General features: G+C 42.7%; 2 protein-coding genes across 3 annotated transcripts; one reads left to right on the top strand and one right to left on the bottom strand.

Annotated features, from left to right (window-relative positions):
* Nucleotides 1-1,683: 1,683 nt before the first annotated feature.
* On the bottom strand, nucleotides 1,684-9,878 carry thumpd3 (THUMP domain containing 3). The gene is made up of 10 exons (XM_035777867.2): nucleotides 9,730-9,878; nucleotides 9,188-9,512; nucleotides 6,499-6,576; nucleotides 5,851-6,333; nucleotides 5,465-5,595; nucleotides 5,131-5,200; nucleotides 4,891-5,006; nucleotides 4,635-4,739; nucleotides 4,375-4,498; nucleotides 1,684-2,346 (listed from the first exon to the last, which is right to left on the bottom strand). Exons 2-10 carry the CDS (start codon nucleotides 9,434-9,436, stop codon nucleotides 2,149-2,151), a joined length of 1,554 nt encoding a protein of 517 aa, XP_035633760.1. The 5' UTR covers nucleotides 9,437-9,512; nucleotides 9,730-9,878; the 3' UTR covers nucleotides 1,684-2,148.
* Nucleotides 9,846-12,285, top strand: LOC118388622 (uncharacterized). 2 transcript variants are annotated; one of them, XM_035777866.2, is made up of 2 exons: nucleotides 9,846-9,916; nucleotides 10,481-12,285. In XM_035777866.2, the coding sequence occupies exon 2, from the start codon at nucleotides 10,489-10,491 to the stop codon at nucleotides 12,202-12,204; it is 1,716 nt and encodes a 571-aa protein (XP_035633759.1). In that variant the 5' UTR covers nucleotides 9,846-9,916; nucleotides 10,481-10,488; the 3' UTR covers nucleotides 12,205-12,285. The 2 variants fall into 2 exon arrangements, with proteins under 2 accessions (XP_035633759.1, XP_035633758.1); XM_035777865.2 differs by lacking the exon at nucleotides 9,846-9,916 and adding an exon at nucleotides 10,019-10,240.
* Nucleotides 12,286-13,380: the final 1,095 nt, after the last annotated feature.

Raw genomic sequence — 13,380 nt, 5'->3', positions numbered from 1 at the left:
AGTGTTGACCCTTCTTTTTCAAGACCTCTGCAATCCGCCCTGGCTTGCTGTCAATTAACTTCTGGGCCACATCCTGACTGATGGCAGCCCATTCTTGCATAATCAATGCATGGTTTGTCAGAATTTGTGGGTTTTTGTTTGTCCACCTACCTCTTGAGGATTGACCACAAGTTCTCAATGGGATTAAGGTCTGGTGAGTTTTCTGGCCATGGACCCAAAAGATCCATGTTTTGTTCCCCGAGCCACTTAGTTATCATTTTTGCCTTATGGCAAGGTGCTCCATCATGCTGGAAAAGGCATTGTTCGCCACCAAACTGTTCCTGCATGTTTGGGAGAAGTTGCTCTTGGAGGATGTGTTGGTACCATTCTTTATTCACGGCTGTGTTCTTAGGCAAACTCGTGAGTGAGCCCACTCCCTTGGCTGAGAAGCAACCCCACACATGAATGGTCTCAGGATGCTTTACTGTTGGCATGACACAGGACTGATGGTAGTGCTCACCATGTCTTCTCTGGACAAGCTTTTTTCCTGATGCCCCAAACAGGGGGGATTTATCCTAGAAAATGACTTTACTTTACCCCTTCTTTGCTGCCCTTCTTGACACCAGGCCATCTCCAAAAGTCTTCGCCTCACTGTGCGTGCAGATGCACTCACACCTGCCTGCTGCCATTCCTCAGCTGAATCAACTTTAGGAGACGGTCCTGGCGCTTGCTGGACTTTCTTGGGCGCCCTGAAGCCTTCTTCACAACAATCGAACCGCTCTCCTTGATGATCTGATAAAGGGTTGATTTAGGTGCAATCTTATGATTGACAGTGGAAAACAATGATTCCAAGCACCACCCTCCTTTTGAAGCTTCCAGTCTGTTATTCAAACTCAATCAACATGACAGAGTGATCTCCAGCCTTGTCCTCGTCAATACTCACACCTGTGTTAACGAGAGAATCACTGACATAATGTCAGCTGGTCTTTTTGTGGCAGGGCTGAAATGCAGTGAAAATGTTTTTTTTTATGATTCAGTTTATTTGCATGGCAAAGAGGGACTTTAATTCATCGGATCACTATTCATAACATGCTGGAGTATATGCAAATTGCCATCATACAAACTGAGGCAGCAGACTGAAAATTAATATTTGTGTCATTCTCAAAACTTTTGGCCATGACTATACAAAGCAGGATCAATAAGTTAGCCAGCTAACTTCAATAAACCAGAAATAACTGTTGATTTCCTGATTCAACAAGAAAGCTAAAGTTGTGTGTTGTGTCAATTAGACCATACCAATTTCAAGCTTATCTTTCAAAACAAATCTAAAGTTATTTCAGAATATTAGGCATATTGGCTGACTAACCCCTCTGATGTAAGGAAAGAGTACCCACCACTGAGACACTGTTGTCATTGTTTATGAGGCTGGGTGATGCATGAGTGTGTGCAGACTTGTGTCATGAAAAAAGTCCATTACATCAACATTAAAGGGGCAATCTGCAGTAGCTTCATCCATTTTAAGAGTACTTCTGAATTAAATAAATGTCCACATTGATTCTTGAAGAATCTCTTTGGGCTAACTCTTCCCACTTGCAAACCACAACCTGAAAACAACTGACATTTGATTTCAGTCATGGCAATTAACATTTCTTAATAAAACAAATATAAAACGAGGCCAAATTAGGAAGTGGTCACCCTTTAACGCATGTTTGGAAACAAGTTTTATTTACCATAAAGTCTCATGTTACAGAACCTGCCAACAAGTCATCAATGGAGTGGAGAGGTGTGGTCATTTGAACTGATTCCCTCAACAACACAATAGGCATATAAATCAATAGTCTTGCTTACCTACAGTAGCTAAAAGAACAACGGATGATTAATGACTTACATTCAATATAACTGGCACTCAGGTGTAGCAAGACAACTTTTTATAAAGCTTGGGTTTAACATGAAAATTAAACTGGTTGTAGTAAGTAGGCAGTAAACTTTTTTTCACTTCACCAAAACCTTGTCTGTCTATAACACAGTAAAACTTAGGAAAGGTTTCCCTTTGAGACACTTACTTTTGGACCTTCAACAAATAAAATAGATTAATCAAATAAATAATGGCAAAAGGTCATTTCTATGCCATTTCTAAAGTATATTCTGTATAGGTGGGGCTTAACTCGGTCACTTAACCTCATTTTCCCTTTCCTCTGCTGTTTTTTCCTTCCCTGGTTGCTCTTCTAGGGGTTCCCTGACATCTTCTGGGGTTTGGCCAAAGATCCCTGCTGTGCGCTTGAGGAGGAACACCCCTGCGTGTAGGCCCCCTACGTTGACCCAGACAGTGTGGTGCTTCCGCCAGAGTCCTCCCATCCTTGATATGGCCTGAGGGAGACAGATGCACCGTCACAAGACACTCACGGCACAAAGTCATTAAAGTTGACACACCACAGTATTGCTTGAATAAACACCATCTGGCCAAGGGACCACCTATTTATTTTGATTTATTTCACCTTTATTTAACCAGGTAGGCCAGTTGAGAACAAGTTCTTATTTACAACTGCGACCTGGCCAGGGTAGCCTAGTGGTTAGAGCTTTGGACTAGTAACTGGAAGGTTGAGAGTTCAAACCCCCGAGCTGACAAGGTACAAATCTGTCGTTCTGCCCCTGAACAGGCAGTTAACCTACTGTTCCCAGGCAGTCATTGAAAATAAGAATATGTTCTTAACTGACTTGCCTGGTTAAATAAAGGTACAAATAAAAAAATAAAGCAAAGCAGTGCGACAAAAAACAACAACAGTTACACATGGGATAAACAAACGTATAGTCAATAACACAATAGAACAATCTGTATACAGCGTGTGCAAATGAAGTAAGGAGGTAAGGCAATAAATAGGCCATAGTGGCGAAGTAATTACAATTTAGCAATTGACACTGGAGTGATATGTGCAGATGAGGATGTGCAAGTATAAATACTGGTGTGCAAAGAGCAGAAAAACAAAAACAAATATTGGGATGAGGTAGGTAGTTGGATGGGATATTTACAGATGGGCTGTGTACAGCTGCAGCGATCGGTAAGCTGCTCTGACAGCTGATGCTTAAAAAGTTAGTGAGGGAGATATAAGTCTCCAACTTCAGTGATTTTTCACTTCATTCCAGTCATTGGCAGCAGAAAACTGGAAGGAAAGGTGGCCAAATGAGATGTTGGCTTTGGGGATGACCAGGGGAAATATACCTGCTGGAACGCGTGCTACGGTGGGTGTTGTTTTCATGACCAGTGAGCTGAGAAAGCGGAGCTTTACCTAACAAAGACTTATAGATGACCTGGAGCCAGTGGGTTTGGCAACGAATATGTAGCAAGGACCAGCCAATGGGAGCATACGGGTCAGAGTGGTGGGTAGTATATGGGACTTGTGACAAAACAGATGGCACCGTGATAGACTGCATCCAATTTATTGAGTAGAGTGTTGGAGGCTATTTGTAAATGACATCGCCGAAGTCGAGGATCGGCAGGATAGTCAGTTTTATGAGGGTATGTTTGGCAGCATGAGTGGAGGCGGCTTTGTTGCGAAATAGGAAGCCAATTCTAGATTTAATTTTGGATTGGAGATGCTTAATATGAGTCTGGAAGGAGAGTTTGCAGTCTAGCCAGTCACCTAGTTATTTATAGTTGTCAACATATTCTAAGTCAGAACCGTCCATAGTTGTGAGGCTAGTCGGGCGGGCAGTGATCGGTTGAAGAGCATTCATTTCGTTTTACTAGCATTTAAGAGTAGTTGGAGGCCACAGAAGGAGTGTTGTAGGGCATTGAAGCTCGTTTGGAGGTTTATTAACACCGTGTCCAAAGAAGGGCCAGATGTATACAGAATAGTGTCATTTGCGTAGAGGTGGATCAGAGAATCACCAGCAGCAAGAGCAACATCATTGATATATAGAGAAGAGTCGGCCAGAGAATTGAACCCTTCGAACACACCCATAGAGACTGCCAGAGGTCCGAACAACAGGCCCTCCGATTTGACACCCTGAACTCTATCAGAGAAGTAGTTGGTGAACCAGGCAAGACAGTCATTAGAGAAACCAAGGCTGCTGAGTCTGCCGATAAGAATATGTGATTGACAAGAGTCGAAAGCCTTGGCCAGGTCGATGAAGACGGCTGCACAGTACTGTCTTTTATCGATGGAAACAGAGTAGACTCAGTCCATACCATACACTAACAACACTAACAACAGATGTTTGTTTGTTCACACAGATATTGGTGTGGACAAATTTAATAAGACACCACAACCTCCTCAACTACTCATTCTCTGGTTATCCTGGAATTTCCCATTGATGACCGAGCCTTCTGGTACAGACAGGTTAGGACACTCCATCTACCACAGATTACACAGTCTTAATGTATGTGTGGTACATTACCTTTTGAAAGCATTTCTTATCCTGGGTCAGGATGACGGCCTTCCCTGAGCCTGGTCTGGACACCCGGGCCATCTCTCTCAGACAGGGTGGGTACAGGTCCCAATTCTTCTTCCTGGAGCCCATTCTATAACAAAACCACACAATGTACACCTCAGCCACGGAAACAATACCAATACATTCCATGCAGAAATGAGCAATATCTAGGAGGTTTAGTCAATGTTGAGTGTAGGTCCTAATTTAAATAGTTCTGTGGTTCCTACCTCTTCCCAAAGGGCATGTCAGTGATGATGATGTCCACTGAGTTGGTTCTCATGGGTAGATGGCACAGGTCCCACTGCACTGTGTCTATGGGCAACCCTGGCGTACTGCAGGGTTGGGGAGTAAATGGAGTTAACATAACTAACGATCAAATGGGTCTCATCACTTTGTCTTGCATTTCTTCTTCAAAGTCTGACTTTGAGGGGTGACTAATTCACATGAAGTAACTTGTGTATGGTTTGATTGGTTGTGTCTCACCTGCTCTTGTCTAGTCTCTTCTTCTGGATGTGACAGATGTTGTTGACTGTGCGGCTCACTGCCATGTCATTGTTGTCTCCGGCCAGGTAGAATGCCTGCTGCCATTCAATGGCTCCCTGATCGAGACAATCAATTACTTAGTAGGCTATACTATCGGATTACTACTTAATGGAAGGCAAAGTCAGTTACCGTAGTCATATTTTCTCTTTTTAATAACAGTATTGTGATTCTCATTCTTACCTCTAAAGGTATTGCTCCAGTTCCACACATGGGATCAAGTATAACATCAGATGCCTGAGGCTTAGAGAGTCTGTCCAATGAAAGAGAAGTATCACAGTTGTCATTTGATTTTCACAAATTTGAATCAATTAGAGGCAACATACTTTAACGAAGCACTACAATTGCTGTATGTGTTGTGTATATCAAAATAGGTTGCATCAAGAAATCACAGAACGGGGTTATTTTATCACAATCCGTATTTCACCCATGTATTATCAAAGTGCAGGCATGAGGTGCAGAGATCTTTCCGTTTAGCTTGACTGTACTGAGTGTGAATGGAGGGAGAGTAGGAGACCTGAGCATGCCATAGCACAGGGTGGAGCGCAGCGTGGTGGGTCCAAAGTGGGTGATGTTTCTTCTGTGGAGACTCTCCTCTGTCAGGGCAATGCCAATCACCACCTCAACGTTATGTATGTTCAGAAGGACCTGCCAACACACACAAACACACAGTGAAATCATAATGAAAACACACTTTCATTTCACATTATGTGACCCCACCTATTTATTTTAAGGTCAAATATTTACTCTCAGAACTGTTATTCCTAACCTGTTTGTTTTTTTTGGTAATGTAATCAATTAAGTTGTCTCTCGCAGGCTTATCTTGACAAGCCTGGCTAGGGCAGAGGAATTCAGTGGGTGCCAGTCCCGTTGGAACAGGATGCAATGTTATGTTATTTTTACCTCAATATCAAACTTGGTCATGTCTGCTTTCCACTGGAAGAAGTCTTGCACGGCACCACCAAAGTCCCTGGCGGCCTCGTTGGAGGAAAAGCTGTGCTTGTCTCCTGCTCGGCTGCACGTCACACGAAACTTCAGGGCCTTTGGTCCGGGCTCCTGTCCCTCCACCTCCTGCTGCTCACCCAGGGGGCTGTTCTCCAGGTCAGGTGACCCGCCCCCTTGGCCTGTAGTAGGTGCCTGAGGCTCCAGCTGCAGCTTCTCTATCTCTGCGGTGACCGTCTCCATGGTGTCCGTCTCCACATAGTCTTTGTTGGCTTTGCCTCTATCTCTGAAATTTCGGCCTCTCCGTCCCTTCCCCTTAGGACCTTGGGGTCGTCTATGAGGTCCCCTCTTCTTCTTCAGAGAAGTGTTCAGTTTCCAGACCTTTAGTGCGTTGGTCCATGGCAGCTTGGAGGCCAGCTTCTGCAAGTCCTCCAATGTCTCCTCCTGTTGGACAGAATTGGTAGTGTTTCTATCAAATACCCTAACAGGGAAAAAGCATGGTATAAAGTGTAGGGGACTTTTATTACCAACATGAATGTTATAATTGAAGTGAATGTGTAGGGGCTGTATGAATTCAGGTTGGCTGTGCTGTAATGAAAAGAGACATACCTTTGAGTCTTTAAACTGATAGTTGTCATACTCTTCAACCACAACAAACAGGTTGTCCACAGACCTCAGATTATGGACCTAGAAAGAGGAGGCACAGGTAAAAAAGCTAGGTTATATTTTGAATTTACTCAATGGTACTGTAACAGCCAGGTGAACAAAACATTATGAATGTGTACAAAAGTAATCAAAAGTTTGATGCATTGTATTTTTTAAATCTGACCACAATTCTATCCTCCTGATTCCTGCTTACAAGCAAAGACTTAAGCAGGAAATACCAGTGACTCACTCAATACGGAAGTGGTCAGATGATGCGGATGCTACACTACAGGACTGTTTAGCTAGCACAGACTGGACTATGTTCCGGGATTCATCCAATGGCATCGTGGAATAATAATATGTTGTTCTGCCCCTGAACAAGGCAGTTAACCCACTGTTCCTAGGCCGTCATTGTAAATAAGAATTTGTTCTTATCTGACTGGCCTTGTTAAATAATACATATTTTTTTAAATACACCACATTTTAAATACACCACATAAATACACCACATGGGGCGGCAGCGTAGCCTAGTGGTTAGAGCTTTGGACTAGTAACCGGAAGGTTGCGAGTTCAAACCCCCGAGCTGACAAGGTACAAATCTGTCGTTCTGCCCCTGAACAGGCAGTTAACCCACTGTTCCCAGGCCATTATTGAAAATAAGAATATGTTCTTAAACTGACTTTCCTGGTTAAATAAAGGTAAAATTAAAAAATTAAAAAAATCAGTCATCGTCTTCATCAATAAGTGCATCGATGACGTCATCCCCACAGTGACTGTACGTACATATCCCAACCAGAAACCATGGATTACAGGCAACATCCGCATCGAGCTAAAGGCTAGAGCTGCCGCTTTCAAGGAGCGGGAGACTAATCCAGATGCTTATAAGAAATCCTGCTATGCCCTCAGACGAACCATCAAGCAAGCAAAGCGACAATACAGGATTAAGATTGAATCCTACTACACCGGCTCTGACGCTCGTCGGATGTGGCAGGGTTTGACACGAGACTTCCAGATGAGCTAAATGCCTTTTATGCTCGCTTCGAAGCAAGCAACACTGAAGCATGCACGAGAGCACCAGCTGTTCTGGATGACTGTGTGCTAACGCTCTCAGTAGCCGATGTGAACAAAACATTTAAATAGGTCAACATTCCCAAAGCCACTGAGTCAGACGAATTACAAGGACGTGTACTCAAAGCATGCGTGGACCAACTGTCAAGTGTCTTCAATTACATTTTCAACCTCTCCCTGACCGAGTCTGTAATACCTACATGTTTCAAGCAGACCACCATAGTCCCTGTGCGCAAGGAAGCAAATGTAACCTGCCTAAATTATTACCGCCCCGTGGCACTCACGTCGGTAGCCATGAAGTGCTTTGAAAGGCTGGTCATGGCTCACATCAACAGCATCCTCCCGGACACCCTAGACCCACTCCAATTGGCATACCGCCCCAACAGATCCACAATCGCACTCCACACCGCTCTTTCTCACATGGACAAAATGAACACCTATGTGAAAATGCTGTTCATCAACTACAGTTCAGCGTTCAACACCATAGTTCCCACGAAGCTCATCACTAAGCTAAGGACTTTGGGACTAAACACCTCCCTCTGCAACTGGATTGTGGACTTCCTGACGGGCTCCCCAGGTGGTAAGAATAGGCAACAATACGTCAGAGAACTGGCAGTGTGGTGCCAGGACAACAACCTCTCCCTCAATGTGAGCAAGACAAAGGAGCTGATCGTGGACTACAGCAAATGTTTTCTTCTTGAACTGCACTGTTGGTTAAGGGATTGTAAGTAAGCATTTCACGGTAAAGTCTACACTTGTTGTATTTGGCGCATGTGGAAAACAAAGTTTGATTTGATGCCCACACAAAGAATAGGCTTTTTTATCAAGCATTTAAACTAGGCTTAAATGGCATCTGTATGTCATCATATTCAAAACACTATTTTAATAGTCATATTAAAGTAGCCAAAAATGGTGGTTTTGCAATACTCGTAAATCAAGATGAAAGGATATTGACTAATTCTGCAGTTACAGTAATAGGAAATGTAGGTTGGGTCGTTCCACTGATAAGAGTGCTTTTCAGGCAGTGTAATTTGGTAAAAGAAAACAAATTATTTCAACTAATTTTAACATTATGTCATAAAGTACACATGTTCAACTTTATAAAAAACATGTTTTCCCATCTCAAGAGGTTAAATTAAGAAAAATTACAATTAGTGCCATTTACATCAAACAGATTTGATGTAACAGGATTGAAATGATCATAACTCCCCTTGTGACAGGAGAAATGGAAGCTTGCTGTGTGCAACAGGGAGGGGCAATTCAATGGCAAGCTTCATGTTTTTTATATATATATATTTTTTACATTTCTAGCCTATCTATCTATGGGTAACGGGGTTGACGTGTTATGCTCAAACCACTCAGTTTTCCTCCACAAAATGGCCAAAGAGCAGAACCAGCTCACCTGCATGTTTCTTTTAAAAAAAAGAAGGAAGTTTCACCATAGTAAAACGGGAGTTAAGTTCACGTAACAGGGTTGACCTTAAAACGTATTTACTAATCACGTGAAATAAATCATAATCTTCAGAAATAACTTTGTTGTTTTGACACCAGGCATACCCTGTCGGCAAAGCCAATGGCATCTTACCTGTGAGAGCTTATCTGTGGTTATTTGGAAGTATATTCGACCGCGGTCCTTGCTTATTGTTGCATCAGCCCCAATCTTCTCCTGGACTTCCTCTGCAGCAGTGTTTTCAAACCCTGTGGGGACTGTTGCTCCAATGGTGACCGTAATGACCTCACAGTCTGTCTCCCCATCACTGGCAGACTGGCTGCTTGTCTCCACACGCACCGCCAGGGGGCACTGCTGCCCCTCAATACTGTCTTGTGAAGACATGGTACTGTAAGCTGCCAATCACTGGATAAATAATGCACTTTGATGTTCCCAGTGACTACACGAAGCAGGAATGTACCTGGAGAAGATACATAGAAACACCATTTTACACAAATAGTACAAATCACCACGGGGTTCCTGTAGGCTTGACTGAAATATTTTCTCAGCAAGCACATGTCAGATATATCTGCTATTATGGCTAGCCAGCTAATTGACCGAAGCTACACTTGAGTCAAAACATCTGGAAACAGCTATCAGCATTCCTTTTAATCAAATGGTTGTTTGGTGAAACCTACCGGTGTTTTGCTGTTTAAAAGCTCAGTTCATGGCTTGTTTACTGCACTCTCATGGTTCCTCAAACAACTGCAAACGGAAACCCATGTGGGTAACAGAAGTACTTCCGGGTTACAGCAACGAAAATAAAAAGTTCCGCGTTTCATATTCCTTTCTGATTTATCACTAGTTGTGGATTAATACAAATAGGTCAGTATATAAACGTATTTTCGTCGACGTGTTATTATTATATTATCATGGATAAAGTTGCTTAGCGAACATTATTTAGCTGTATCTACTAGCTTGTATAGCAGCTGGTGGCAAAAAGGTACATTTCCGGTAAATTTCCATGAAAAATTTCAACGGACTGTTTGTAATGTTGGGAATTTTAGAAGCACTTCTGTATTTTTAATGTGGAGAAACACGGTACTCTTTTTGAAAGGAGCCATTCTTTATACTTCAGCAATACATATATTATATTTGCTACATCAGGACAGGATACCATTGTTAACGATATCCTCCCTAGTGAGTAAGGTAAGTTGATTATGGTTTTGATTGATCATCTTGTTATTTAAATAACTCCACACTTGTCTATTTCCACACAAGCTAAAACATATGTATATAAAAACATTTCAAGCCCAATAGGCTAATCATACTTCCAACTTATTGTTTTATTAATTTCCCAGTGCATACTGTAGGCTGCCTTTAACATTTTATGTTGTTTCATGCTGTTATGTGTTGGCTAATTTAAACATTCCCACTTTATTTCTATAGGGGGAAGAATGCCACGTTTAGTATCAGATGTGTGGAAGCATTTCACCCCAGCCATTAATGACGATGGGAAGACTATGTACATGTGCAACTACTGTACAAAGCAGTATGTAAAGAATGCCACAAAGTTGCAGGTGCATTTAACCAAATGCAAAAATGCAACATTATATCAAAGCGCACAAGAACCATTGTTCTGCCATACAATGGAAGACCACAGCCAGAAGAATGCTGATGAGTGCCTGGCTCGAGCTGTATATGCCACCGGCTCACCCCTCATGCTCAGTGAGAATGTGTACTGGAAGAGATGTTTCAATGTTATTTGCCCTGGATACTCTCCTCCGAACAGAGATGCTCTGTCTACTAATTTACTGGAAGCTGAGTTCAACAGAGTGCAAGGAAAAGTGAAGGAAACAATAGAGAAGGCAGACAGTGTTGCTGTTGTCTCCGAAGGGTGGTCAAATGTACAAGGTGATGGCATCATAAACTACATAGTCTCTACTCCTCTACCATTGGTTTTCAAGACGACAGACAAAAAGGACAACACACACACGAGCACGCACATTGCTGATGAGCTGAAGGCTGTAATCAATGACGTTGGACCACAGAAGGTGTTTGCTGTTGTTACTGATAGTGCTGCAAACATGAAGGCTGCCTGGGCACAAGTGGAGGAGGCCTACCCTCACATTACACCTATTGGGTGCATGGTTCATGGGCTTAACCTACTCATCAAGGACATCATGAGTTTGCAAACAATGGAAACACTATACAAGACAGCCAAGCAAGTTGTACAGGATGTCAGGAGCAAAGAGGAAGTGTCAGCAACCTACAGCAATAAAAATACAAAGAAAAATAACACCACACTGAAACTGACCTGCAACATTAGATGGGCTGGGGTTGTCACCATGTACAGCAGCCTTCTGAAAGACAAGGAGTCTCTGCAAGAAATGGCAAGATCACAGTCTGTGGAAATTGAAATCTCCGTCAGGAAAATACTGCTTGATGATGTGTTTTGGGAGAGAGTGGTCCGCAATCTTACGCTACTCTCACCGATCGCATTTGCCATTGATCAGATTGAAGGAGAGGATGCTGTCTTGTCAGATGTTCTCAGGATTTTTGCTGATTTAAAAGACAAAATCAGCACAGCCCTCCCTTCAGCCTTGCTACTCAACACAGAGGAGACGGCAGTTGTTCGATTTCTGGAGCTGTGTGGAGAGTTTTGTATCAAGCCAATTCACGCAGCAGCATACATGCTGGATCCAAAGCATATTGGGAAACAAATACTTTCTGGAGAACAGATCAACAGCGCATACTATGTGATTTCTACCCTCTCACACCACCTCAATCTTGATGAGGGCAAAGTTCTGGCAAGTCTGGCAAAGTTTTCTACCAAGCAAGGCCTTTGGAATGGGGATGGGATATGGCAATCATGCCAGCACATTTCTCCCTACACCTGGTGGAAGGGTCTCTGTGCATCTGAGGCCCTGTCACCCATCGCCTCTGTGATCCTTCAGATCCCACCAACATCAGCAGCTTCTTTGCGCCTCAGAGCATTCTTTAGGAAAACCAAAACAAAGGTGGGCAACAGTTTAACAAACAACAGAGTGGAGAAATTGGTGGCTATTAGGGCCAACCTTAACCTTTTTGAGCCAGGAACAGAACTAGGGTCCAGCACACAGCTTCAGAGTGACACAAAGGAGGAAATGGACATTAAATCAGAGTCTGAGTGAACAACTAAGGATGAAAAAGGGACAAAATATGAACAACGAGCTTAATAAGTGGACATGTCATTTGTTTTTAGATGCCTTTTTGGGGGGTTCAGGTGCACATGAGACATAATTTGAAATTGATAGTTTTGTGAAAATAATGTTTTTGGGATGGATAATTTGAGCAATGTTACAAAGTAGGCTACAAGTACAATGTTAGGCTACTGTTGGATTCTAGCTTGAAATATACTTATTCATGTTACCATACCAGAACCATACCAGAACTTATTGATTACTTTACATGTATAAGGAATGTGTTAGGGTCGATGAAGGGTACAGAGGGTACAGAACTCTGTGTGTGGAAAGTTACTGAGTGATATGGAAAGTTACCGAGAGGGAAAAGGGGGAAGTGCAGAAAGTTGATATTCTGTTCAAATATGTTATCGTTGAATATGAATGTTCCTAACGAGGGAGGCAAAGGGCAACAGTAGTCTAGTTTTAGTACTTGATAAGGCAGACCAGTTGCTGCGGATCCAGGACCACGAGGGATGTGGGACTCAACTCGAGATAAGGTCAACAGTTGAAGACAAAAGACACTGCTGGGAGGGGGGCCACAGAGGCCTACCATGAAGGCCATCTGAACACAGTCCTATCTCACACACACATATTTCCAAGCCCATGAGGGTCCTAGACTTAGGCAGGGCCATGACAATACCAGTAAGAGGAATCTACTATGTTTCTGCCTAACAGACAGACACTACTTTCCTATCTTAGACATGCAAGGAGATGACTCTGCCTAGTTGGAAGGTATAAAGATGTGCTTGTGTGACTTGTATGTTGTCTTTGCAGCTGTATGACCCAGTGGGTGAATAAACTTGGTTTGAGCTTTTCCTAGTTGTTTGTTTGAGTTTTTACTCTGTTCAGAACCTAGCACTACTTAATTGAAGTTCAAAACCTAAGTAAATCCTGTTATTTGTATGGAAGTGTAAGTCTTATTTGATGACAAAGAGAACAAAAGAGTAAGTCAGTGTGCAAAAAATCCCCACAAAAAGTCCCATGGTATATTTCCCATTTGGAGATTTCCCAGGATTTCACAACCCTGGGCAAAGATTATAGGAGGCATGTGATGAGTTTACAATAAATCACCAGAAGAGGGTGGTAGTGAACCACAGGTGAATAGCCTATATATAGGCATGCAGA

The sequence above is a fragment of the Oncorhynchus keta genome, chromosome 10 (genome assembly GCF_023373465.1).
Source record: "Oncorhynchus keta strain PuntledgeMale-10-30-2019 chromosome 10, Oket_V2, whole genome shotgun sequence".
Classification (NCBI taxonomy): Eukaryota; Metazoa; Chordata; class Actinopteri; order Salmoniformes; family Salmonidae; genus Oncorhynchus; species Oncorhynchus keta.
The sequence above is the reverse complement of the archived record's forward strand: the minus strand, read 5'-3'. Positions and strand labels throughout refer to the sequence as shown.